The sequence below is a fragment of the Nomascus leucogenys genome, chromosome 6 (assembly GCF_006542625.1).
Source record: "Nomascus leucogenys isolate Asia chromosome 6, Asia_NLE_v1, whole genome shotgun sequence".
Lineage (NCBI taxonomy): Eukaryota > Metazoa > Chordata > Mammalia > Primates > Hylobatidae > Nomascus > Nomascus leucogenys.
Window position 1 is genome coordinate 73,146,627 of NC_044386.1, and position 24,428 is coordinate 73,171,054.

At 41.8% G+C, this 24,428-nt stretch overlaps 2 protein-coding genes across 7 annotated transcripts in view; both read left to right on the forward strand.

The window, feature by feature from the left end:
• SNRPN (small nuclear ribonucleoprotein polypeptide N) overlaps positions 1 to 24,428 on the forward strand; it is a 159,205-nt gene that overhangs the window by 133,948 nt on the left and 829 nt on the right. For 2 of the 5 annotated variants that reach the window (XM_030814416.1, XM_030814415.1), the window contains 6 exons: positions 7,582 to 7,677; positions 14,272 to 14,422; positions 20,950 to 21,095; positions 21,996 to 22,147; positions 22,953 to 23,064; positions 23,526 to 23,678. In XM_030814416.1, coding sequence (XP_030670276.1) covers positions 21,093 to 21,095; positions 21,996 to 22,147; positions 22,953 to 23,064; positions 23,526 to 23,678 — 420 coding nt within the window. In that variant the 5' untranslated portion in view covers positions 7,582 to 7,677; positions 14,272 to 14,422; positions 20,950 to 21,092. Of the gene's footprint in view, positions 1 to 29; positions 449 to 4,187; positions 4,317 to 7,581; positions 7,678 to 14,271; positions 14,423 to 20,949; positions 21,096 to 21,995; positions 22,148 to 22,952; positions 23,065 to 23,525; positions 23,679 to 24,428 lie in introns of those variants that run through there. The other 3 variants (XM_030814414.1, XM_030814418.1, XM_030814417.1) reach the window with 3 other exon arrangements.
• SNURF (SNRPN upstream reading frame) lies at positions 30 to 22,971 on the forward strand. Of its 2 annotated transcripts, XM_030814419.1 has the most exons (6): positions 30 to 199; positions 7,582 to 7,677; positions 14,272 to 14,422; positions 20,950 to 21,095; positions 21,996 to 22,147; positions 22,953 to 22,971. In XM_030814419.1, exons 1-3 carry the CDS (start codon positions 186 to 188, stop codon positions 14,375 to 14,377), a joined length of 216 nt encoding a protein of 71 aa, XP_030670279.1. In that variant the 5' UTR covers positions 30 to 185; the 3' UTR covers positions 14,378 to 14,422; positions 20,950 to 21,095; positions 21,996 to 22,147; positions 22,953 to 22,971. The 2 variants fall into 2 exon arrangements, with proteins under 2 accessions (XP_030670279.1, XP_030670280.1); XM_030814420.1 differs by lacking the exon at positions 20,950 to 21,095 and having other exon boundaries at positions 85 to 199.

Consider the following 24,428-nt stretch of genomic DNA (forward strand, 5'->3'; position numbering starts at 1 on the left):
GGAGGGAGCTGGGACCCCTGCACTGCGGCAAACAAGCACGCCTGCGCGGCCGCAGAGGCAGACTGGCGCGCATGCTCAGGCGGGGATGTGTGCGAAGCCTGCTGCTCCTGCAGCGAGTCTGGCGCAGAGTGGAGCGGCCGCCGGAGATGCCTGACGCATCTGTCTGAGGAGCGGTCAGTGACGCGATGGAGCGGGCAAGGTCAGCTGTGCCGGTGGCTTCTCACAAGAGACAGCCTGGGGAGCGGCCACTTTTATTCATCAGATATTCCAAGTTTTCAGGACTTGGAGTACTAAATAAATGGAATTTGGGCCCTAAAGTCCTTTGTTCTGGAGAACCAGATCCGGAATGTTCAGAGGCTTGCGGTTGTGCGGTTCTGCCCCGATGGTATCCGGTCCGCTCGCTTTGGGGCGCGTCCCCCATCCGCCCCCGACTGTGGTGTCGCGACAGGTCCTATTGTGGGTGTCTGCGGTGGGAAGGGCGGTCGTGACTGGGAACATGCGGGGTAACCGCAGTGGGCAGGGGACATGGGTGGAGGTGGGTACATCGGGGTGATTGCAGTTCCGTGTGGCGAGGGTACGTGGGGGGACCAGTGCATAGGGATTTTAGGCAGAGGGAGGTATATTGGAGTGATCGTGGTGGGGCGAAGGTACATGAAGTGATCGGTATTTAGGGGGTGTTGAGCACAGGTGGGTGTATTATAGTGACCACTGCGTGGTGGAGCAGGGTACGTGGGGCGACTGGGGGGGGGGATTCGTCGCAGTGACCGAGGCGAGGAGGCTATGGCAGTGGATCAGGGGGATGAATCGGTGTGACAGTGGTGGGGGTTGTGTTGGTGGTCGCGACGCGGGGAGGGTCCGTAGGAAGTGGCTGGGAGGTAGGGGGAAGGCGGCGGCGGTGGGTATTGGCGGTGGGCATTGGCGGGTAGGCATGGAGGTGGTGGGCTTTGGCGGCGGTAGGCATGGCGGCGGTGGGCATGGCATGGAGGCGGTGGGCATGGCGGCGGCGGGGCCTGTTGCTGTCTGGAGTGACTAAGGGACGCTGAATGATCTCTCTGGCGAGGAGGGGGCATCAGGAGGGGCAGTGGCACAGTCCGCAGCCTTTAATTTTCCTGTGACCTGCGGTGGTCATCTGGTTTGCCTACCGTGGTGATGGTGCTTTTTTATTAAAACTGCGCAACGCCTACACTGCCGCAGGGGCTGCAGAAATGCGTGGAATCCTTGCGTAGTGTACCCTGTTAATGAATAACCCTCGCTTTAGAGGCTATGGCTTAAGACAGGAATGATGTGCAGAACTTGCGTTTACAGATCTTTTGACTGATAGGCCAGGTCATGCCTGAGGGTTACTTTTTTTTCATTGTTTCTCTCTGTTGGGAACCAGGTCTTGGAAGGCTATGTCGAAATAGCCTGAGGGTCTGCGTTGCGTCACTGCCATTGTGCGGCTCCTTCAAGATGGCCGCTGCTGCAGCGGCTTAGATCTGCGCAAGCGCTTCAGGGTGGGGGTGGCCGCTTGCTCCCTGTAGAGCCGCCTGTGGGGAGGGGGCGGCTGGTGTGTGTGTGCTTAGCTTCTGCTGTTTTGGAGTTTCAGCCATACCCTCTTTAGGGTGCAGTGGTAAGGAGAGGAGGCGGGCCAAGGTGGGCGGCTGCCCCCTCCCCAAAGTGCCGCTTGGGAAAGGATGCAGGTTGCGCAGACGCAGTAGAGGTGACAGTCGCCTTTGCTTGCAGTGGGCGAGACGGAGGGCAGGGGAGCGAGGGCTTACGCAGCTTTTGCCTGGAAGGGATAGCAGCCCTCCCCTTCACCTGGCTGATACAGCAGCTGTTTGTTTCCGGTTGTGGCGCAGTAGAAGGGGGAGGAGGGAGATGGGTTGGCGCAGGCTTCGCCTAGCAAGCTTGGCAGCCACCCCTTACCCTCGGTGCAGCAGTAGAGGACTGGTGGGGAATGTGGCTAGAGGCCAGGCATTTGTACCACCTCCGCGTGTGTGGGATGGCAGCTGCACTGGGCTCCTGCTTTTCTGTTCTGCAGTAAACTGGAGTGGTGGGGGCCTAGAGGCCATCAAAGGTGCAGCCACCCCAAGACCTCCTGTGCTGTTTCAGCAAGCTTCCATTAATGATAGAGATTTTAAATTGGTTTTCTGACTCCCTAGAAAATTGTACCTTTTCATTTTTGTAGTTCGTCTCTTGGTTGTATTGTGCACTGATTCTCTATTTTCAAAGTGGACTTGTTAACCCCTTTTTTAACTCCCTGTAATCTTTGATTTCCACTCGACACATATGATAAATGTCACCATTTCAGATTCACTTATCCTTCTTAATCTCTGGATAGTCCATTCTGATGCACTGCATACTTTCCTTAAATGGGTTGGGGGAGAGGGCATCATGATGGCTCTTCCCGACCAAGGTTGAAAGGTGTTTCAAACACTGGACCTCTTCATCTTCTGGGAGTTGAAAGCTGCAAGTTGTGTTTGCTCAAAGAGAATAAAAGAATCAGAAAAGTGGAGACAATCTTATTGGGGTGTGGTTGTGCTTGGGATCAGAGTTATTGTCTTTTTTTGGATTTTTAAATTGATGATCATTTTTGAAGTTGGAGCTATTACAAAAATTTGGTGAGAAAGGTTAATAACTGCATTTTTATATTCCAGTACTTTTTAAAAAATCAGTTTATTCTAAGGATTTTGTCTTCCTTTGCAGGATTTTCAGTGCTTGCCGTTTTTGTATTTACATTTTCCCTCTATCATAACTGGTATGTCTGGTTGCACTGAGTTGTAATTAATGGAAAAGTTGAATCTAGGAAGCCCGAAAAGCCTTGTTCTGGAATAATCTATTTTTGGGTAGTTTTAAAAATAGCAGGAGTCTGAGATTTTATATATTTATAATTTACCCCTTTTTTTTTCTGCTTGCACGAAGATAGCACTTCACATGTATTTTTTGGTTTAACTTCTGGTCATTTGGCTATTTGCAAGCTGAATATTTAGTCTGATCCGCCATTTTGTGGTCTTGCATTCAGGCCCAGCATCCTAATATGGCAGATCCCTGTGGAAAGGCCTCTTGAAGTTTCAAGGTCTGTGTCTTACTCAGTGAATTGGCTGTGTGCTAGGGCTTTTTGGAGGCAGGGAGTGGCAGCCCTTCCTGTGATACAGAGGAAGGAAGCTTGGAAGCTTGGTTGAGAGACCCTTATGTTGTTGTCTAAGGCAGGGTACTAGCTGGTTTGGACTTATTCACAGACCTTGCCTTATCTTGATTTCACTATTCTATCTGACCAGTGTGTCATTGCCGAAATGTTTTCCACGTTTATAGTTACTCTGTATCTTTATGTTTCCCTTACCCTGTTCCTTTTCCTTTTTTTTTTTTTTTTTTTTTTGAGACGGAGTCTCGCTCTGTCTCCCAGGCTGGAGTGCAGTGGCGCGATCTCGGCTCACTGCAAGCTCCGTCTCCCGGGTTCCCGCCATTCTCCTGCCTCAGCCTCTCCGAGTAGCTGGGACTACAGGCGCCCGCCACCACGCCCGGCTAATTTTTTGGTATTTTTAGTAGAGACGGGGTTTCACCGTGGTCTCGATCTGCTGACCTCGTGATCCGCCCGCCTCGGCCTCCCAAAGTGCTGGGATTACAAGCGTGAGCCACCGCGCCCGGCCCCCTGTTCCTTTTCCTAATAAACATTTTTGTTTTCCAAAAAATTTCGTTTATAAGGTGTCAAGGAGGCCAAAATAACCTCGTTTGTTTGTCACCGCCCTCTGTTTAGCTATTTTTACGAAGAATCATTTGAGCAGGTTGTGAGTACTGCCCTCAATGACTGGGACCATGAAGTTTTAAAAATCTTATTTCTTCCACGTGAAGACCTGTCACTGGTCCTGTCTCCTTTTTTTTTTTTTTTTTTTGTGGCCCAGAGTCAGAAAGCTTGAGTGAGAATTGTTACTACTTAAGGCAGCCTCTCTCCATTTCTGGATGCTAGCTGGCTCAAAGTTTTTGTTTTTTTTTTTAGCAGACCAGGGTCTCCCTATGTTGTCCAGGCTGAACTCGAACTGCTAGACTCAAGCTATGTCCTCTCCCTCCTCAGTCTCTCTCTGGCCACTGTGGCTGGCCCAAATTCTCTTTTTGTTAATTCTCCTCAGATGTGTTTTGGAGGCATTGAGGTTTCTTATGTTCGTGGGGTACAGATTAGCAGCCTATCATTAACCTTTTTTTTTTGTTTTTAGGAGACAGGGTCTGGCTATGTTGCCCAGGTTGGAGTGCAGTGATGCAATTATAGCTCCCTGTAACCTCAAACTCCTGGATCAATCTAGACTCCTGCCTCAGCCTCCCAAGTGCCTGTTAGTAGGCTTGAGGTACTGTGCCCAGCTAACTTTTTATTTTTTTGTAGAGAGGGGTCTCCTTATGTTGCCCAGACTGGTCTCAAACTCCTGGACTCAAGCAGTGCTCCTGCCTAGGCCTCCCAAAGTGCTGGCATTGCAGCCATGAACGGCTATACCTGGCCAACTTTGTTTATTTTTATTCTTGAGATCTTAGTTAAATTTCATGAAAAATTTAGGCCGTAATAAAACTGGGATCGCATTGCTTTTTGCTTTTTAATATATTTCCAGATTATTAGTTTCAGTGTAAGTGATTTGAGGGCAAACATTTAACACCGTTTCTATATGATGATTTTTTCATGATATCCTCAGTTTCATAAAATGTTGGTTTCTGTGTTGGGGATGCAGTTAGATAAATGCATGTGTGTGTGTATCCAGAACATTCAATAAACCAGTGTTTTCAAAATCTTATAGATGACATTTTATATGTAGATTAAAAATAAGTAGATTTAAGCCAGGTGTGGTGGCTCATGTCTATAATCCCAGCACTTTTGGAGGCCAAGGCAGGAGGATCATTGGAGCCTGGGCGTTCAAGCTTGGGTAGTGAGACTCCATCTCTACCTTTAAAAAAAGGTAAATTCAGAAAGCTGAAATAATAGAATATTTTGGTTTGATGGCTATTTTCTCAGTTGACCTCAGACCTTTCATATTGAGCAATTGCCGAATGGGTTTTTTTTGTTTGTTTTTTGGTAAGACAGTGTTTGCAGTTGTTCACTATTAGATTAATCATGGTTTAGTTGATAGTTTCTTTAATTGTATTAACGTACTACATTATTAGCTGTATTTGTGTGCCCACCATAATGTAGCACTGATCAGTACTAAATTCCTTTTTATGGCTGAAAGACATTCGTTTGGATATACCATATTTTCCTCATTCATGAATTGATGGACATTTGAGTTGTTTCCACTCTTTGGCTATTATGAATAATGCTACTAGGAACATGTATAATATGTTTAATACAAAGAATTAGTTTCACAAAATTTTACTTAGCCCTTGTATCTGCCAGGTTCTTGAAATTTTGTCTTTTTGGAAGTATGAGAGTAGTTGTAGCTGGGAAGACTGCAGGTATAATAGAAAGAACATGAACTGGCCAGGCATGGTGGCTCATGCCTGTAATCCCAGCACTTTGGGAGGCCAAGGTGGGCAGATCACCTGAGGCCAGGAGATTGACATCAGCCTGGCCAACATTGTGAAACCCTGTCTCTACTATAAATACAAAAATTAGCCGGATGTGGTGGTGCATGCCTGTAATCCCAGCTACTTTGGAGGCTGAGTTTGGGTCTTGTAATATTACTCCATCTAGCAGTAGAGTTAGTGTCATATGTTACTTTCATGATTAACATTTTTAGGAAGTTGGCAAAGTCTATATATACCACTTTATGTTTCCACCAGCAATTTCCCCACATTCTTTACAAATATTGTGGTGTCAGATGGTGGCATTTCAGTGGGGGTTTTTTTGTTTTGAGGCAGGGTCTGGCTCTGTCACCCAGGCTGGTGTGCCAGTGACATGATCTCGGGTCACTGCAACCTCTGCCTCCTAGGCTCAAGTGCCCTCTCACCTTAGCCTCCTGAGTAGCTGGTATCACAGGCATGCACCACCACACCCAGCTAATTTTTGTATTTTTTTGTACAGATGTTGCCCAAGCTGGTCTCCTGAGCTCAAGTGATCACTGGCTTCAGCCTTCCATGAGCCATTGCACCCTGCCTCATTGGGGTTTTGATTTGCATTTTTTAGTGACTAATGTTCAGCATCATTTCATATAGATTAGCCACTTGTATATGTTTGGAGGACTGTCTATTCAAGTGTTTTACCCATCGTAGCAATAGAATTTGCCCTTTTATTGTTGAGTTGTGAGCATTCCTTACATATTCTGGATACCAAACTTGAAAAAAGACTTTTTTGAGGTGTGAATGACATACAAAAGCTGTAGATAGTTAATGTTAAAAGTTGATATGCTGAGAGATAAATACATGCCTTTGAAGTCATTCTTATCTAAATGAGTGGCATAAATGTGTCTATCACCTGAAAAAGTTTCTTTGTCTCTCCCTACCTTCTTTTTTTTTCATTGTTTGGATTTTCGTTTTGTTTGTTTTGGATACTAGAAACTTAGCTGTATGTTTAGCAAATATTTTTTCCTATTCTGGTTATCCTTTCACTTTCTTTAGTGTTTTCGGAACTTTATTTTTTGATGTTTTCGGAGCTTTATTTTTTTATGAAGTCCACTTTATTTCTTATACTGCTTGTAATTCAGGTGTTATATTTAATAGACCATTGTGTAATCAAAAGTAATAAGCATTATCAGTGTATAAAATTTTACCATTTAGAAATCGAATATGTGTGTATGGCTTGATTAGAACATTTAGACTTGAAAGAATAAAACAGCTGTGCGTTATTGGTAAGCTATTTTACCAATCTAAAAGTCTAACATGACTTAAAAACATCTAGGGTTCAGAGAATTATTAATAGCTTTTGGCATGTATCTTTGAATTTTGCTTTTGAGATATTACTTGTGTTACTTTAGTGAAAGGTCCTGCTGACCTTTCTGATTTATCATCTTTAAAGGTTCATAGGTGGTTTCTGCAGTCCTTAATATGGATAGTCTGAGTGTGGGATTTCATGTTCTGTTCCCTTGAGCAGCCATTTTATGAGGGGTTCTGCAGATGTAACATGGCAGGTTTTGTTTGTTTGTTTTTGCTATGTTGATAGTTTTTAGCTTGAGCAGCTCTTCTATTGCTTTGCAAATCCTAAAGAAAGCACCATTTGCATGTTTTTTTAAGTAGACATTTTATAATTTAAACTATGTTCTATTCCACTATACAAAAGTATGTCTACTGTATCCTAAAAATATTTTTTGAAACCATTTTTGAAATCAGGTTTACTGTTTTGGGGGGGAAGGGTGAGTAGGGTAGTGGTGGTATGTGTGTATATATATCTGCAAAAGTGGGAATTTTATATGTATGTGACTACAAATAGAGGTAGATATATTATTTTAATTTCATTTTCTGATTTTTTTTAAAACCAGGTTTTCTGATGTCATGGGCTTCTAAAAGGAGAAAAGAAGTGGTTATAGCATAGATTCTGGCTGTTGGAAGGTTAAAGATCTTGTAATAATTTTACCTTGTTTTAATTAGATTTAAAAATCCATTATATTAAATGTAGTTCTAAATATAACCTTGACAAATAGTTATTTCATAGATTGATGCAATCTACCAAACAAATCCCTCTCTTTTCTGTATCAGGGATCGCTTACACCTGAGACGAACTACAGAACAGCACGTACCAGAGGTGGAAGTCCAAGTCAAACGCAGAAGGACTGCCTCACTGAGCAACCAAGAGTGAGTACAGACTGTGTTGGGAACAAATGCAAGTCAGAATCTCATTTCAGATTAGAACAAAATATCACGCAATGAGGGGATTAAAATGAACATAATTGAAGAAGCAGACACATCTAATATAGAAGATGTAGTAAAAAAGCAATGAAATTCTTAACCATATTATCCTAAAATAATTCACCCTCTTAGAGATTTTAGTTTAATTTTCTTTTTTCTTATACGTGTATAAGTGCATTTTATCTTCATAAAATTTTGTAATTACCCTTCAACATAAGCATATTTAAATTTTTCTGCATTCTTATTAAATCACTTTGTATGCTTGCAAAATGTACTGTGCACTGAAGTGATTAATTTACATATTCATTCTTGCTGTGTGATATTTAGGTGTTTGTTTTTGGTTAGTGCATTTATTCTGTTAAAATTTAAAATACATTTGGGTTTTTATCCTGCTTTTAGTGTACATATGTGGAATGTGTATATAGGATGTATACACAGACACACTCACACACATATTTTAATTTAGATTTCTTTTTTTTTTTTTGGAGACGGAGTCTCGCTCTGTCGCCCAGGCTGGAGTGCAGTGGCGCGATCTTGGCTCACTGCAAGCTCCGCCTCCTGGGTTCACGCCATTCTCCTGCCTCAGCCTCTCCGAGTAGCTGGGACTACAGGCGTCCGCCACCATGCCCAGCTAATTTTTTTGTATTTTTAGTAGAGATGGGGTTTCACCGTGGTCTCGATCTCCTGACCTCGTGATCCGCCCGCCTCGGCCTCCCAAAGTGCTGGGATTACAAGTGTGAGCCACCGTGCCCAGCCTGATTTAGATTTCTAGAAGGGAAATTTTAATTACAAATATGTGAACATCTTACATGACCTAATATATGTTTAGTCCACATTGAAACTTTGGCATTTTGTCATTGCCATTAAAATTTTGACAGTCAGTAGGTAGCATTTTTTTCTTAGCTACAATTTTTTTTTAATTATAAGTATTAATAATTCATGAAGATGATTCTTTTTGTAAAACAGTTTTGCGTAAAAAGTAAGTCTCGTTTTAAAGCAACTACCAATTTACTGGCCTTTTCCTCCCCAGAGATAATCATTAAGTAAATAGCCGTCTGTCCTTTCAGGCCTTGTCCTATGCATTGTGTGTGTAGTGGGGAGAGAGGGAGGACATGGGACACATTTGAAGTTTGTGTGCATACGACACCATGCTGTCTGTATTTTGACAATATGTCTTGGTGATCTTTTCGTATCAGTACACATAAATCTACCTTATTTTACAAAGTGTGGATGGTGTGAGAACATTCCTATTTTAATCGTTAGCTTGCTGCTGGATATTTAGTTTGTTTGCATTGTTTGGCTATTAACAATGAAAAGAACAGTCACTTTGAAAACATAGTGTAGGCCAGGCGTGGTAGCCCACGCCTGTAATCTCAGCACTTTGGGAGGCCAAGCCAGGCGGATCACGAGGTCAGGAGTTAGAGACCGGCCTGGCCAATATGGTGAAACCCCGTCTCTCCTAAAAGTACAAAAATTAACCGAGTGTGGTGGCACGTGTCTGTAATCCCAGCTATTTGGGAGGCTGAGGCAGGAGAATTGTTTGAGCCCAGGAGGCAGAGGTTGCAATGAGCTAAGATGGCACCACTGCACTCTAGCCCGGGTGACAGAGCAAGACTCCATCTCAGGAAAAAAAGAAAATGCAGTGCATGAATACTAATTTATTTTATTTTTTTCAAGTTAAAGGTTTTTCCTCATAGTAACAACCGGGTAGTAGTTTGTGTGTCTTTTGTTATTTCCTCATTTTATATGTGAAAAGTTGAGCTGGACGTGGTGGCTCATGCCTCTAATCCCAGCATGTTGGGAGGCTGAGGTGGATCACTTGAGCTCAGGAGGTGAAGACCAGCCTGGGCAACATAGGGAGACCTCCTCTCTACAGAAAAATAAATTAGCCAGGCATGGTGATGTCTACCTGTAGTCTCAGCTACCTGGGAGGCTGAGGTGGAAGGGTCACTTGATCCCAGGAGGTTGAGGCTGCAGTGAGCCATGTTTGTGCCACTGCACTCCAGTCTAGGTGACAGAATGAGATCTTGTCTCAAAAAGAAAAAGTTGTAAAACACCTGTTAGCAAGTTTTAAATTATGGTGAGGGTAAAGATTTTTTTTATTTTTTCCTATTTATTTTGCTGATTTTTACTATAGTGAGTATATTTAATTACATTTTCATTTTTAAAATTGCTTTGGAAGACGTATTTTATGTACGTTTTGTTTGTATATTGATAAATTTTGAAAGTATTTTGTGTAATATAATTTGTCCTTTATAATAGGTTATTTGATCATTCATTTTATTTGATATGGAAATCTCTTTTTTCATCTCTTCATTCTTTTTGAGATGGAGTTTTGCTCTCGTTGCCCAGGATAGAGTGCAACCTCTGCCTCCCAGGTTCAAGTGATTCTCCTGCCTCAGCCTCCCAAGTAACTGGGATGATAGGTGTGTGCCACCACGCCTGGCTAATTTTGTATTTTTTTAGTAGAGATAGGGTTTCTCCATGTTGGTCAGGCTGGGCTTGAACTCCCGACCTCAGATGATCCGCCCGCCTCAGTTTCCCAAAGTGCTAGGATTACAGGCTTACAGGTGTGAGCCACTGCGCCCAGCCTCTCCCTTCATTCTTTTGCAGCTCTGACATTTTTTTAAAGTGCCGTTGCTATTCCCTGAGTTTCTAGAGGTAGTTCAGAGATTGTGGTGGAGGTAGGGCTGAGGTTTAGGACTCTTAGGTTTAGGACTGTTAAGTGGGTGAAGGTTCTATCTTGCTATATTTTTGTTATAGTTTTTTTCCTATATAACCTCAGTGTGGACTAAATAACAGGTAGTCTCATCCTCATCTTGTTGTGGGTTGAGGTTAGCCTTCTAGGCATCTTGTCCATATTTATGGAAACATTTTGATGGTCATGAAGAAGAAATAACTTGAGTTTTTCTGGTCTGCACTGCATATATATGTACAAATACTGCAGGGTCTTGAGTTGGGGGAACGATCTGAGTAAAGTGTAGAGTTAGGGAAATAGCATAATTTTTCCCACTTGTGCCTTTTCATTTTGAGAGTAATTGGATTATGGAATGGGTAAGCAGGATTGATTAGCACTGCCTCATTGTCCATGTGTTTAGGATTCTCAGGATTGGTATACTTAGATTGTTATACTAGAAGTGTTCAATATTTACCCATTCATCTCCTACTTCCTCCCAAATCATAAGTAGTATTGGGAGGCAGTCTTCCTGGAGGAGATGTGTGGTTATTAGCTCTAAAGATCAATGAAGGAGGCTGGGTGCGGTGGCTCACGCCTGTAATCCCAGCACTTTGGGAGGCCAAGGTGGGCAGATCACCTGAGGTCAGGAGTTCAAGACCAGCCTGGCCAACATGTCGAAACCTCATCTCTAGAAAAATACAAAAATCAGCCGGGTGCAGTGGCATGCACCTGTAATCCCAGCTACTCAGGAGGCTGAGGCGGAAGAATCACTTGAACCCAGGAGGCAAAGGTTGCAGTGAGCCGAGATTGTGCCATTGGCTGTGCCTGGATGACATAGCAAGACTCCATCTCAAAATAAAAGAAAAATAAAAAGTTCACTGATTATTTTAAATTTTTTATTCTGTCTTTCAGTGTATATGTCACTAAATTAGCTCTTATTCTTTGGGGCTGGATGATGTATTGTGAGTTCAAGGGGAAATTGGAAATTGGAGCTGGAGAGTTGTCTTAATTTATTTTATGCAAAGCTTCACATGTCTTTTCAAATTAATATTCTGAGCCGGGCGCAGTGGCTCACGCCTGTGATCCCAGCACTTTGGGAGGCCGAGGCGGGTGGATCACGAGGTCAGGAGATCGAGACCACGGTGAAACCCCGTCTCTACTAAAAAAAATACAAAAAATTAGCCGGGCGCGGTGGCGGGCGGTGGCGGGCGCCTGTAGTCCCAACTACCCGGGAGGCTGAGGCAGGAGAATGGCGTGAACCCGGGAGGCGGAGCTTGCAGTGAGCCGAGATTGCGCCACTGCACTCCAGCCTGGGCGACAGAGCGAGACTCCGTCTCAAAAAAAAAAAAAAAAAAAAAAAATTAATATTCTGCACTTAATGAATTAAATACTGTGTAGGCTGCCTCATATTTTCTCAGTCTTTAATCTTCTGTTGGGTTACAGGTTAAATCTGAGGGGGACATTGCAATACAGAATTATCTTAGGTTTCGAGATAACTTTTTTTTTTTTTTTACTGAAAACACTTTTTAGACCTTTATTAAATCAGACACTTAGTTGTCATTTGTAAACAGAGGTTAGAGTGGACAATGCCCAAATTAAGATGTATTTATTCAGTGATTAGACAATGAATTAGAGTATAAAGTAGACTATGAATTAGAGTGTGAAGATTTAAAGGTATGTGCAGTGCAATTCCGACTACCTGGAGTTAGTGCAAATTTCACAGTTGTCCAGATGCCCTCCAGAACATTCCCCTCAATGCAGACACCACTTCCAAGCTCCAGGGTTGGCAGGGCACCCACACTTCCGACCAACTGTCTATAGATTCTGAGGTCCTACTATTTTCTCAGATTTTATAATTGACTAAGGTTTTATAAATGATTAGTAGATCTCAAGAAAGTGCTATACTTACTAGTTTTATTATAAAGGTTACAAATGAACAGACGCATAGAGCAAAATCTGGGCAGGTCCCACACAAAGCTTCCCTGTCCTCAGGATGCATTACCTGCACATTAGCATATATCACCAATCAGGAAGCTCACCAGAACTCCAGATGTCGATGATTTTTGTTGGGGATTCATTGTGTTGACAAGATTGAATCATTGGATATGTCATTGAATTCAGTCAGCAACTCTCCTGCCCTCCCAGGAGGGCTTGCTCAGAACCCCAACCCTTTAATCTTTGTTTGATCTTTTGTGGCCTGGTTAGTCACCATCTTGAGACATCTCATTACCATGAACTCAGGTGTGATCCTAGGGACGCACCTTGAATAACAAACACATTTCTTTCACTTGGTAAATTCCAAGGATGTATAGGTTACTTCCCAGGAACCAGGAGCAAAGGCCAGCTAAATTCTTTATTATGCAGAACCAAGTTTAAAATGTTACTGAAAAACTATAGAAAAAAGTCCAATTTCCAATTCCTTACATACCAACAAGGGCAGCATTGTTGGTGATCCCCCATCTCCTCACCTCAAGGCAAGCTAACTGTAATTTCCTGTATCTCTTCCTTCTCATGATCAGATTTCACAGCCAGGTTACTGATTCATAGGGGTATGTCGAGGGCTTTTCTCTGGAATTCCCTGCTTACCAGTAGATGATTGGTTTACATATTTTAAGAGCCCTTAAATAGCCCTGGAAGTTCTATATTTCAGGTAGTGACTTGTCAGGAGGATCAGTATGAAGGACGGCCTAAACATCTCCCTGCAAATGCTTTAGCAGCATATCCCTCCCCTCACCCCTGGGGAGAAAGGATTGTTCATATAGGATAATTTGAAAGTGAGTGACTATGTATGGTACTGATGGTGTTTCTTCAAGGCTACCAGCTCTTGTGTTTTTAGTTCTTTTGGAAATATTTCTAGACTCGGTAAGTATCTTAAGTATCCACTAGTCCCTTGTACAATCTCTGTGTAGAGATTTCTGTTTTGTGTTATAATTTCTCATAAGATAGTCTCATGCTCTGACCTTAAAGAAAGATCTTCTTCCCTGGGCGTGGTGGCTCACGCTTGTAATTCCAGCACTTTGGGAGGCCGAGGTGGGTGGATCACCTGAGGTCATGAGTTCCAGATCAGCCTGGCCAACATGGTGAAACCCCGTCTGTACTAACAATACAAAAAAAATTAGCCAGGAGTGGTGGCAGGCACCTGTAGTCTCAGCTACTCGGGAAGCTGACGCTGGAGAATGGCGTGAACCCGGGAGGCGGAGCTTGCAGTGAGCCCAGATTGCGCCACTGCACTCCAGCCTGGGCGACAGAGTGAGACTCTTTGTCTTAAAAAAAAAAAAAAAAAAAAAAAGATGGCCAGGCGCGGTGGCTCATGCTTGTAATCCCAGCACTTTGGGAGGCCGAGGCAGGCGGATCACGAGGTCAGGAGATCGAGACTACGGTGAAACCCCGTCTCTACTAAAAATACAAAAAATTAGCCGGGCGTGGTGGCGGGCGCCTGTAGTCCCAGCTACTCGGAGAGGCTGAGGCAGGAGAATGATGTGAACCCGGGAGACGGAGCTTGCAGCGAGCCGAGATTGCGCCACTGCACTCCAGCCTGGGTGACAGAGTGAGACTCCGTCTCGAAAAAAAAAAAAAAAAAAAATTAGCTGGGTGTGGTTGGCAGGGCGTCTGTAATCCCAGCTACTTGGGAGGCTGAGGCAGGAGAATCACTGGAGCCCGGAAGGTGGAGTTTGCGGTGAGCAGAAATTGCTTCATTGCACTCCAGCCTGGGCAACAGAATGAGACCCTGTCTCAAAAAAAAAAAAAAAAAAAAAAAAAAGGAATATCTTCTTAAATGTAAGGGTACCTAGTTTTCTTTCATGTGGTTTCCTATAAAAACAAATGTCTTTTTATCATTTATGTATATTGTGCTCTTGTTGTAGGTGTCAGTTGTACCCGAGGCGTTCTCAGCAGCAGCAAGTACCTGTGGTGGATTTCCAGGCTGAACTGAGGCAGGCATTCTTAGCTGAGACACCAAGAGGTGGTTAAAGCCATATTGGAGTAGCAAGGAATCTGATTCCAAGAAAAAACCAGGTTAGAGCTAATGCAGCAATGATCAAGAATAAAGAATCATTAAAGAATGGGGTGTTGGGGGTTGTCTTAATTATCAGTGACACATTAATTTTTTTCCTTAGAGCTTCATACAATAAACACATTGCAGAAAGTTTTAAAAAGTTTTGAAGGACCTTAAATTTTCTGCCCTGACACTTTTGTCATGTTTCTGTATTCCAGTTATTGTAGTGCATGCTTTTCAGGTAGTTTTCTTTTGCGTTTTTTTTTTTTTAATTATATAAAAATATTTCACTATAAATGGCTCTTGAATACCCTGTTACTGAATGTTTATAATTTCTTTTTGTGGGAGGTGTCATTTTTTTCTGCCAGTAGTTTGAACAAAGCTTTAGTAGATAGCTTTGTTTTTTCAAATATGCAGATGTGAAAATAAATTGTATCAAGGAATATGAACTTAAGGTACATTTTTCTAAATTGTATTGCAGAGTGTTAGTATTCATTGCTTTCAAAAAATAAAAGGCCAGTTACAACATACTTTCACAGCATTATTTTAATTCGAATATAGTTTATGTCTAGTGAATTATAAATACACAGCACATAATTAACAATGAATATTAGAGAATCTAAATACTTTCTCATGCTTATTTATTAATTCCTTTTTGTTTTGTCTTTTTCTCACTTTCCTGTTTTAACCAATGTATTTCCTATTTGAATCAGCAGACAATGTAATAAAAATATTATTCATAATTTTTCAACGTGATGTAGATTTATTTAGTTTCTTTTTATGTTGCTTTCATTTTTTAGGAAAAAGTTATTACAAAGTTGATTTTGATTTGTTTTCTTGTTTTTCCTCTGTGATTTTTCTTTTTTTCTACTTGAAGTTTTAGAATGCCCTCATTTCTGAGAGTTTACTGTTTACTTTTTACAAAGTAAGAGCAGAGAGGAATTGGGTTTACTAATAAATTCCTTCTAGCCTTTTTATAAGTCTGTTTCTGAAATATTATCCTTCAAACTTGAATCAATTAGGCTTGTTTATGGCCACCATTTTGAGTTGTTTATTTATTTATTTAGAGACGAAGTCTCACTCTGTTGCCCAGGCTGGAGTGCAGTAGTGTGGTTTCAACTCACTGCAACTTCTGCCTCCCAGGTTCAAGTGATTTTCCTGCCTCAGCCTCCCAAGTATCTGGGATTACAGGCACCCGCCACAACGCCTGGCTAATTTTTGTATTTTTGGTAGAGACGGGGTTTCACCATGTTCTCCAGGCTGGTCTCAAACTCCTGAACTCAGGTGATCCACCTGCCTTGGCCTCTCAAAGTGCTGGTATTACAGGTGTGACCCACCGCGCCCGGCCCATTTTGAGTTTAGATCAAAGGAGACAGAAATTTTCTGAGAAATCCTCCTTTCTTGAATCCTTTATACACAACATTTTCTGGTAATTGCATGAGCAAATTGTAATCTAATCATTGTCCCAAACTTTTCCCTTGACTAAGGGAATTTTTCATTGTATAGGTGTGCACACCTGATTTTTTACTTTTTAGGAATTTCTTAGCTTCTCAGTTCAGTTCACAGATTTTTGTAAATTTTTAAATACAACATTTAAGTCATACATTATAGTCTGCAAGTAGGACCATCTAATTTTATGATACTTAATTATATCTTATTCTAGTCTCAACTGCTAGTTCTACCTAAATAGTACCCATTACTAGTATTCCTGTAGAACAAGGGTTGTTAATATATCTGGACCACTACCTGTGTCTATAAATGAAATTTTATTGGAACACAGCTAAGTTCATTTATTATGTTACCTTTGGCCACATTGGTGCTATAGTGGTGCAGCTTTGAGTAGTTGTGACAGATTGAATGACAGGCAAAGCCTAAAATACTTAGTATCTTGCTATTTAAAAGAAAATAATTGGCTGAGTTTTGTTTTAGAGGAGCAGATTCAAAGAAGAAAACACCAAAGTGGGGGCCAGTGAATATAGTCATAATGTCATAAAAGGTGATGAAGAAAGGATTACAGAAGTATGTATGAAGTATACATTACAGCGTAGACAATCAGATGAATTTCTTGGGGAAGGGATCAGTCTAAGAATCATGTTAAAGTCTGCTGTGGAGGAAGATGGGTAGTCTTTAACAACATTTAAACACTTGGTACCCTTTTTCATTAAAAATGTAAGGCACATGATGGCCAGGAAAAATAGGGAAATAAACTATTAATGTGGCCAGGTGTGGTGGCTCATGCCCGTAATCCTAGCTCTTGGGGAGGCTGACGCAGGTGGATCACCTGAGGTCAGCAGTTTGAGACCAACCTGGCCACATGGCGAAACCCCGTCTGTACTAAAAATACAAATATTAGCCGGGTGTAGTGGGGGACACCTGTAATCCTAGCTACTCGGGAGGCTGAGGCAGGAGAATTGCTTGAACTCTGGGGGCAGAGGTTGCAATGAGCAGAGATTGTGCCATTGCGCTCCAGCCTGGGTGACAGAGCAAGACTTCTATCTCAAAAAAAAAAAAAAAAAAAAAAATTGTGTTATGAATATTAGTTCTATTTTTGTTTGGTACCTAAATATTTACTAGGGTACATATCCAATTGGATACTTACCTAGTAGTTGGGATGCAGGGTGTAATATTAGTATGATTTTTAAACTTTTTTTTTTTTTTTTTTTTTGAGTCGGAGTCTCGCTCTGTCACCCAGGCTGGAGTGCAGTGGCGCGATCTCGGCTCACTGCAAGCTCTGCCTCCCGGGTTCACGCCATTCTCCTGCCTCAGCCTCTCCGACTAGCTGGGACTACCGGCGCCCGCCACCACGCCCGGCTAATTTTTTGTATTTTTAGTAGAGACGGGGTTTCACTGTGGTCTCGATCTCCTGACCTCGTGATCCGCCCGCCTCGGCCTCCCAAAGTGCTGGGATTACAAGCGTGAGGCACCGTGCCCGGCCTAAACATTTTTATTACATTGTTTTCTAAACACATCATGAGAAGTGCTGATGGCCACTAAAAATTAGTAGACCATTAGTTTCTCAGTACCACCCTTTGTATTCTGGTGTTTTTTTGTTGTTGTTAAGTAAACCTTTCCAATAAAGGAAATTTGTTTTCAATTGGAATTATTGTGTATTAATATTTTGCATTTAGTTTTCTTTTGTCACTTGTTTTTGCATACTCTTCGATGGAGGATCTCTATGGAGATCCTCTATAATTTTAAATTTTAACAGATCAATACCGATATTCCATGGTGTCTCTCATTTGCTATGTGTGCCTTGGCCAACCCTAGTCATCTTATTTTACTGTTTGCTATGTGTGGTTTGGCCAACCCTAGTCATCTTATTTTACTTTTGAATTAAGTAGATTTACATTTTTATGCAGTTTAATCATTCGAAAGTCTACGTTTCCTAAATTTTGAAAACTTGTGCTTCTGTGAGGGATACCAGTTCATTTATTTGCTTATGTGCCCTTTGATGTCAGAAGATACACTATGACTGCTCATCCATCCTTGTGGTGTGATGTTGCTACTCTTGTCGCCTTTCTCTTGAAGTTTTGTTTTCTTGTGCTGTTAAGATAAATTTGACCACCCTGCAGTGATTTATTTTCTTCTTTCACTTACAAGGTCATGACTACATTGTATCACATTTAGGGATGAGAGAGAACTGTTTCTAAATTCCAAATCTGTCTCCTAAGGGAATCCTTTTAACTGCTGTAGGAGGTCAACTCCTATTGTGAGTGAAACATATATCTCTTCTATCTATACAGGTTATTATTTTATTATATTGTTTATGAGAGATATATATATATATATATAAATATAAAATAATCTGTCCCTAATTCTCTAGGTCTTCAGTTCTTTGGGCCATAACTCAATATCCCTAGATGTGTTTCATACATCTGGACTGCTAAGCTTGTGGGAGTTAGTCATATCCTGTTGCTCAAGGTCATCGCCAAGGCCTGATTTTTCACAAAATAATTCCAACCTCTGGCATAAATGGGTTAAAAATGGCTTTAGTGATGTAGAGCTGATAAACATAAAATTCACCCAATTTAAGTGCATGAAGCAATGATTTAAGTAAATTTACAGAACTGTGCAATCATTGCCATGAACTACTCTGGAAACATTTTCATCACCACAGTAAGATCTGTCTTGCTCATTCACAGTCATGATCCTCGTTGTCTCTTTGGATGGCTGAAGGTCCCAAGTGTTGCAGTGCTATAAAAATGGATATTGCTGGTTGGGCGCAGTGGCTCATGCCTGTAATCCTAGCACTTTGGGAGGCCGAGGCCGGCAGATCACCTGAGGTCAGGAGTTCGAGACTAGTCTGGCCAACATGGTGAAACCCCGTCTCTGCTAAAAATACAAAAATTAGCCGGGTGTGGTGGCGGGTGCCTGTAATCCCAGCTACTCAGGAGGCTGAGGCAGGAGAACCACTTGAACCAGGGAAGTGGAGGCTGCAGTGAGCCGAGATCACGCCATCGCACTCTAGACTGGCCAACAGAGCAAGACTCTGTCTCAAAAAAAAAAAAAAAAAAAAGGATATTGCTAATGAGTCTCACATACCATGTTTTCTTGGATTTAGACTGCTTTATAAAGAATCATAAGATAATATTCAAAATTTCTAAGTTATAGGCCTTAAACTCTTACTCATTATGTTTAGATCAGAAACTACATTTAATTTTTGTGGAAGTCTTGGTTTGCTTATTTGAAAAGTTCTTTTGAGATGTTTATAAGTTTTATTTAATATGTTTTTTAATGTACAGACATCAGATTCAGGGCCACTGAATGACAGCCAGGCATTAAGAGTATTCCTTTTTTTTTTTTTGAGACGGAGTTTCACTCTTGCTGCCCAGGCTGGAGTGCAGTGGTGCGATCTCAGCTCAAAAGGATACTTTTGAATCCTTTTCAAAAGTAATTTGTGTTTCAATTTTTAATTAGTATGATAAGCCCTTTGAGACCCTTTACAATTCTGGCTAGATTTGGTTGCCATATTTAATAGCATTTTTTAAATACTGGAGAAAAGGGAAACATTATGCATGCTTGATTACAGTCATGAGCTGCATAACAATTCCATTCAACAACAGACTGCATATATCATGGCAGTCCCTTAAGATTACAAAATCATGTTTTCATTTTACCTTCTCTCTCTTCCCCACCCCCCCTTAACCCCGAGATGGAGTCTTGCTCTGTTGCTCAGGCTGGAGTGCAGTGGCACCATCTCAGCTCACTGCAAACTCTGCCTCCTGGTTTCAAGTGATTCTCCTGCCTCAGCCTCCTGAGTAGCTGGGATTACAGGCGCCTGCCACCACACCCAGCTAATTTTTGTATTTTTAGTAGAGACAGGGTTTTCACCATGTTGGCCAGGCTGGTCTTGAATTCCTGACCTCAGGTGATCCGCCCACCTCGGTTTCCCAGTGTTGGGATTACGGGCATGAGCCACCACACCCAGCCTCTTCTCTATTTAACATTGTGTTGTGAGTATTCGTAGTATTCAGGATAGTAACATGATGTACAGGTTTGTAGCCTAGGATCTAGCATATAGCCTAAGAGTATAGTAGACTGTGTATCCTCTAGGTTTGTGTAAGTACATTGTTCATACCATGATGAAATCACCAAATGGTCCTAATGTGTCCCCGTTACGTGACTTATTTATTTATTTATTTTGAGTTGAAGTTTTGCTCTTGTTGTCCCCCCTCGTTGCCCAGGCTGGAGTGCAGTGGCGCGATCTCGGCTCACTGCAACCTCTGCCTCCCAGGTTCAAGCGATTCTCCTACCTCAGCCTCTCAAGTAGCTGGGATTACAGGCACCCACCACCATGCCTGGCTAATTTTTTATATTTTTAGCAGAGACGGGGTTTCACCATGTTGGCCAGGCTGGTCTCGAGCTCTTGACCTCAGGTGATCCACCTGCCTTGGCCTCCCCTAGTGCTGGGATTACAGGTGTAAGCCACCGCACCTGGCCGTTAACGTGATTTATAACTTTGTCCTTCATTACTTGATGTATGAAAGTTGTTTATGTGAGTCTCTCTCTCTATATATATATGTTCCATAGTTGTGTGTCCTCTTTTGACATGGGAAGTCTTAGGTTTATAACACATTTGGCTCTTAGTGGGGAAACATTACCTGCTGTCATCTTGAAGCGAATTTAGGGGAAGAAAGAATATTGTAAATGACAACATAGGTATTTCAGAAAAATCTGAATGAAAGAGTAATTGAGATGTTGATATAGAGATGACTTCATATTAATTCTGAACTAGAGAGAGAGACACTACCTTAAATAAGGATGGAAAGAAAAATCCTAAATTTTGGAAAATGATGCTTAGTTTTTGAAACATTTAGGAATTACTAGGTAAAATAAAATTCAGTGAGTTTCATCAGTCCTAAGTGTGTCAAATGTGAGAGTTAAGAATGAGGGACTAGTGAAATTTGGCAGTCCCTTGGTGAGGAAGCTAGTATGAGAGGAACGATGTTTTTGAACGTGTCTGTCATAGTGATTTTCATGCAAAATTGTCTGCCTGTTTCAAAACATGGTAGATTGCAGTGCAGCTTTAACATGCTTTCCTCTGCAGGCTCCATCTACTCTTTGAAGCTTCTGCCCAGCTTGCATTGTTTCTAGGAGAACCCGCGTCATACCTTTATCTATAGCCTTCCCCTAGGTCTTCAGAAGCACCAAGTTTTAACTGTGGACATTGGATTTGGTGGAACAGCAATCATGGTAAGCTGTATGATAAGGCTGAGGGTTGAAATGTGCTGTAAGGGCCGAAAGAAATAGTTTGCCAGCATGTGCAGTGATCCTGGGTTCGGAATGTTAGAAATAAGGATACATCCATGGATATGGATTCTCATTTCATTGAGTATCAGCTGAAGATGAGCTGATTTTTTTATTTTTATTTTTTTCAGACGGCGTCTTGTTCTGTCTCCCAGGCTGGAGTGCAGTGGTGCGATCTTGGCTCATGCAACCCTGGGTTCAAGAGATTCTTGTGCCTCAGCCTCTTTATTAGAGACAGGGTTTCACTGTGTTGGCCAGGCTGGTCTCAAGCTCCTGACCTCAAGTGATCCACCCACCTCGGCCTCCCAAAGTGCTGGGATTACAGGCATGAGATGAGCCACTGTGCCTGGCCATGAGAAATGTTTTATGATGTGAGAAAATACAGGAGTTTTTGGTCATGATTCCACCAGTGGTGAAGGACTGTCCTGCAGATGATGGCCTCTCAGATCAGATTACAATAGAAATAAAGAGGACTTTGAAAATGGAAGAGTTTTGGCATTAACAGTACAGAGAAAAGCAGTCTGGAGAGAGAGAACACCCTACATCATTGTGGTTTGGTTTAGTTGGGGGAGTGGACAGTTTAGAGCATGCATTGTCACAGAGAAGGATAATCACCTCTAAGGAGGTGAAAATTGGTTCTTGAGATGTGAAAAAATACTTCATAATCCTTTGTGGTCCTCCAAAGAGACATACTAAATATGGAAGAATGTTGGTGAAAAAGTAGGAGAGAGTATTTGTTTAGTTAAGGAAACCAGGCTTAGATTATATAAGGGTGGAGAAGAAACAGGAGATTAGAAGACTAGGGTGTTGGCAAGCTGAACATGACTCTTGTCTTACTGCTTCTAGACTGTTGGCAAGAGTAGCAAGATGCTGCAGCACATTGACTATAGAATGAGATGTATCCTGCAAGATGGCCGAATCTTCATTGGCACCTTTAAGGCTTTTGACAAGCATATGAATTTGATCCTCTGTGATTGTGATGAGTTCAGAAAGATCAAGTAAGGCTGATTTGGGTAAATGGGGGTTGGACACAGAGGCAATGGGAAGGGAAGGCCAGAGCTGGAGTAAGCGATTTCCAAGGGTAACTGAGGTAGTTAGGGAAACTATGGTAGAGCCAGTCTATTGTTTAACCTCTTGACCTGATCTCTGAATTAGATCAGAGTCTGCATCTAAACTCTTTTAAGTTTGTGAAACAATCATGGATTTATTACTGGGAATAGACGTATATGCTATGGTCAAAATACTCATATTTATTTTTAAAATTGAGAAAAAATGCTATTGTTAATTAATTGGTTGGCTTCTGCAGCAGTCTTAGACCAAATAAATCTTGGTTGAAATAGAAAAGAACAGTTTTTCTTCATGGTTGAGGAGCTGGGATATGGTTGCCATTTGATATCCTCTCTTTGCCTATTACCGTTCCCATTATTTCAGTTCTGTGTCACCTGTCATTATGATTTAATTATTTAAGTAATTTTTTAAAGAAATTTCCATTTTAATGTGGAAACCGAGGTTTCAATTTTGTTTTTCTTAAAAGGTATTTTACAAAAGAAATTAGTCTTGTTGTAGTGTAACATCAAAGGAACATTCTGTAAAAGACTAAAGTTAGATCAGAAAACAGCTTTACTATTTACCCTTGTATATTAACTGTGCTTACGGATTTTTTTTTTTTGGTTTTTCAGTGGTAACTCAGTAACTGTTTAAATAGCATCAGTTGTCTTAATTGATACTTGATGTTGTATAAATATTTTGATGAGTGAGTGATCACTAAAATTCATCTCACTAAAATTTAATTCTGATTTGTAGGCCAAAGAATGCGAAGCAACCAGAGCGTGAAGAAAAGCGGGTTTTGGGTCTGGTGTTGCTGCGTGGGGAGAACTTGGTATCCATGACTGTGGAGGGGCCACCCCCCAAAGATGTAAGGAAGATGTAGGACAGGACAGAACTTTAATTTGCAGGGACATCATATTATGTGAGATGTCTGAAATCACGGTAGAGCACAGACACAGTTCAACATGGATTGTGAAATAAAATGTGTCAGGCAGTTAATATCAATTGTTGGTTGCCTATGCTATTCGGGATTAGGGGTTTTTTGGTGAATTATTCTATGTGCTGGGCATTACTTTGGTAAGGGTAGGAGTTAGTGATTCATGTTTGCTTGGTATGTTTATAAAAGAGGTGTTTTCACAATTTGACAAATAATGTGCATTTTATATACAAGATACCTCCATGGTATACTTGCTTGTTTGTTCATTTGGACACAGAACTAATATGAGATAGGTGTCACGGAAAATGGTGGAGAGAAGTGATCTCTGATGAATAAGAATACTGAGAACTTGTAAATTGTTTGGTTTTAGGCTATAAATTTTCTTGTTTCAGACTGGCATTGCTCGGGTACCACTTGCTGGAGCTGCTGGAGGCCCTGGGGTTGGTAGGGCAGCTGGTAGAGGAGTACCAGCTGGTGTGCCAATTCCCCAGGCCCCTGCTGGATTGGCAGGCCCTGTCCGAGGAGTTGGGGGACCATCCCAGCAGGTGAGGAACCAGCAGAGGGTTTTATATTATTGGGAGAATATGACTAAGCCAGAGGCCGAGGAGATTTAAAAACCTAAGTGTATATGTCATACAATGTAAACAGCGTATGGTCTAGGAGGAACCAACAGACAGATACACAGGGGGAAGGGAATAAAACTAGCTACTTAAAATGGTCATTGGGTGGTTAAAGTTACCCAAATTACTCTTGGCAAGAGTAACTAGCCATTAGTGGTGAGTGAACAGAATGCATGGATATACCACAGTTGAAAAGATCAAAGGGCTTTTTGGATGTCAGTGTACTAAGATTAGTTTTTAAAATATGGGACTAGGCTGGGTGCAGTGGCTTACGCCTGTAATCCAGCACTTTGGGAGGCCGAGGTGGGCAGATCACTTGAGTTCAGGAGTTCGAGACCAGCCCGGCCCACGTGGTGAAAACCCCATCTCTACTAAAAATACAGAAATCAGCTGTGCGTGATGGTGGGTGCCTGTAATCCCAGCTACCCGGCAGGGAGACAAGAGAATCGCTTGAACCCGGGACTGGGAGGCTGCAGTGAGCTGAGATTGTGCCATTGCACTCCAGCCTGGGTGACAAGAGTGAAACTGTCTCAAAAAAAAAAAAAAAAACATGGGAATAATGGGAGAAGTACAACATTGCAACAGTTGTTTGTATCTAATTGGTCATTTTTCTCATTTATTTTCTGTGTTTGAATAATGTGAAGGTTTGCATCATTTTGACTGTTTCTCGCCCTG

Excerpts from the sequence above, each read along its gene's own strand:
- SNURF (XM_030814419.1), top strand. Across the intron at positions 7,678-14,271 it reads GCCTCACTGAGCAACCAAGA|GTGTCAGTTGTACCCGAGGC; the intron begins GTGAGTACAGAC and ends CTCTTGTTGTAG.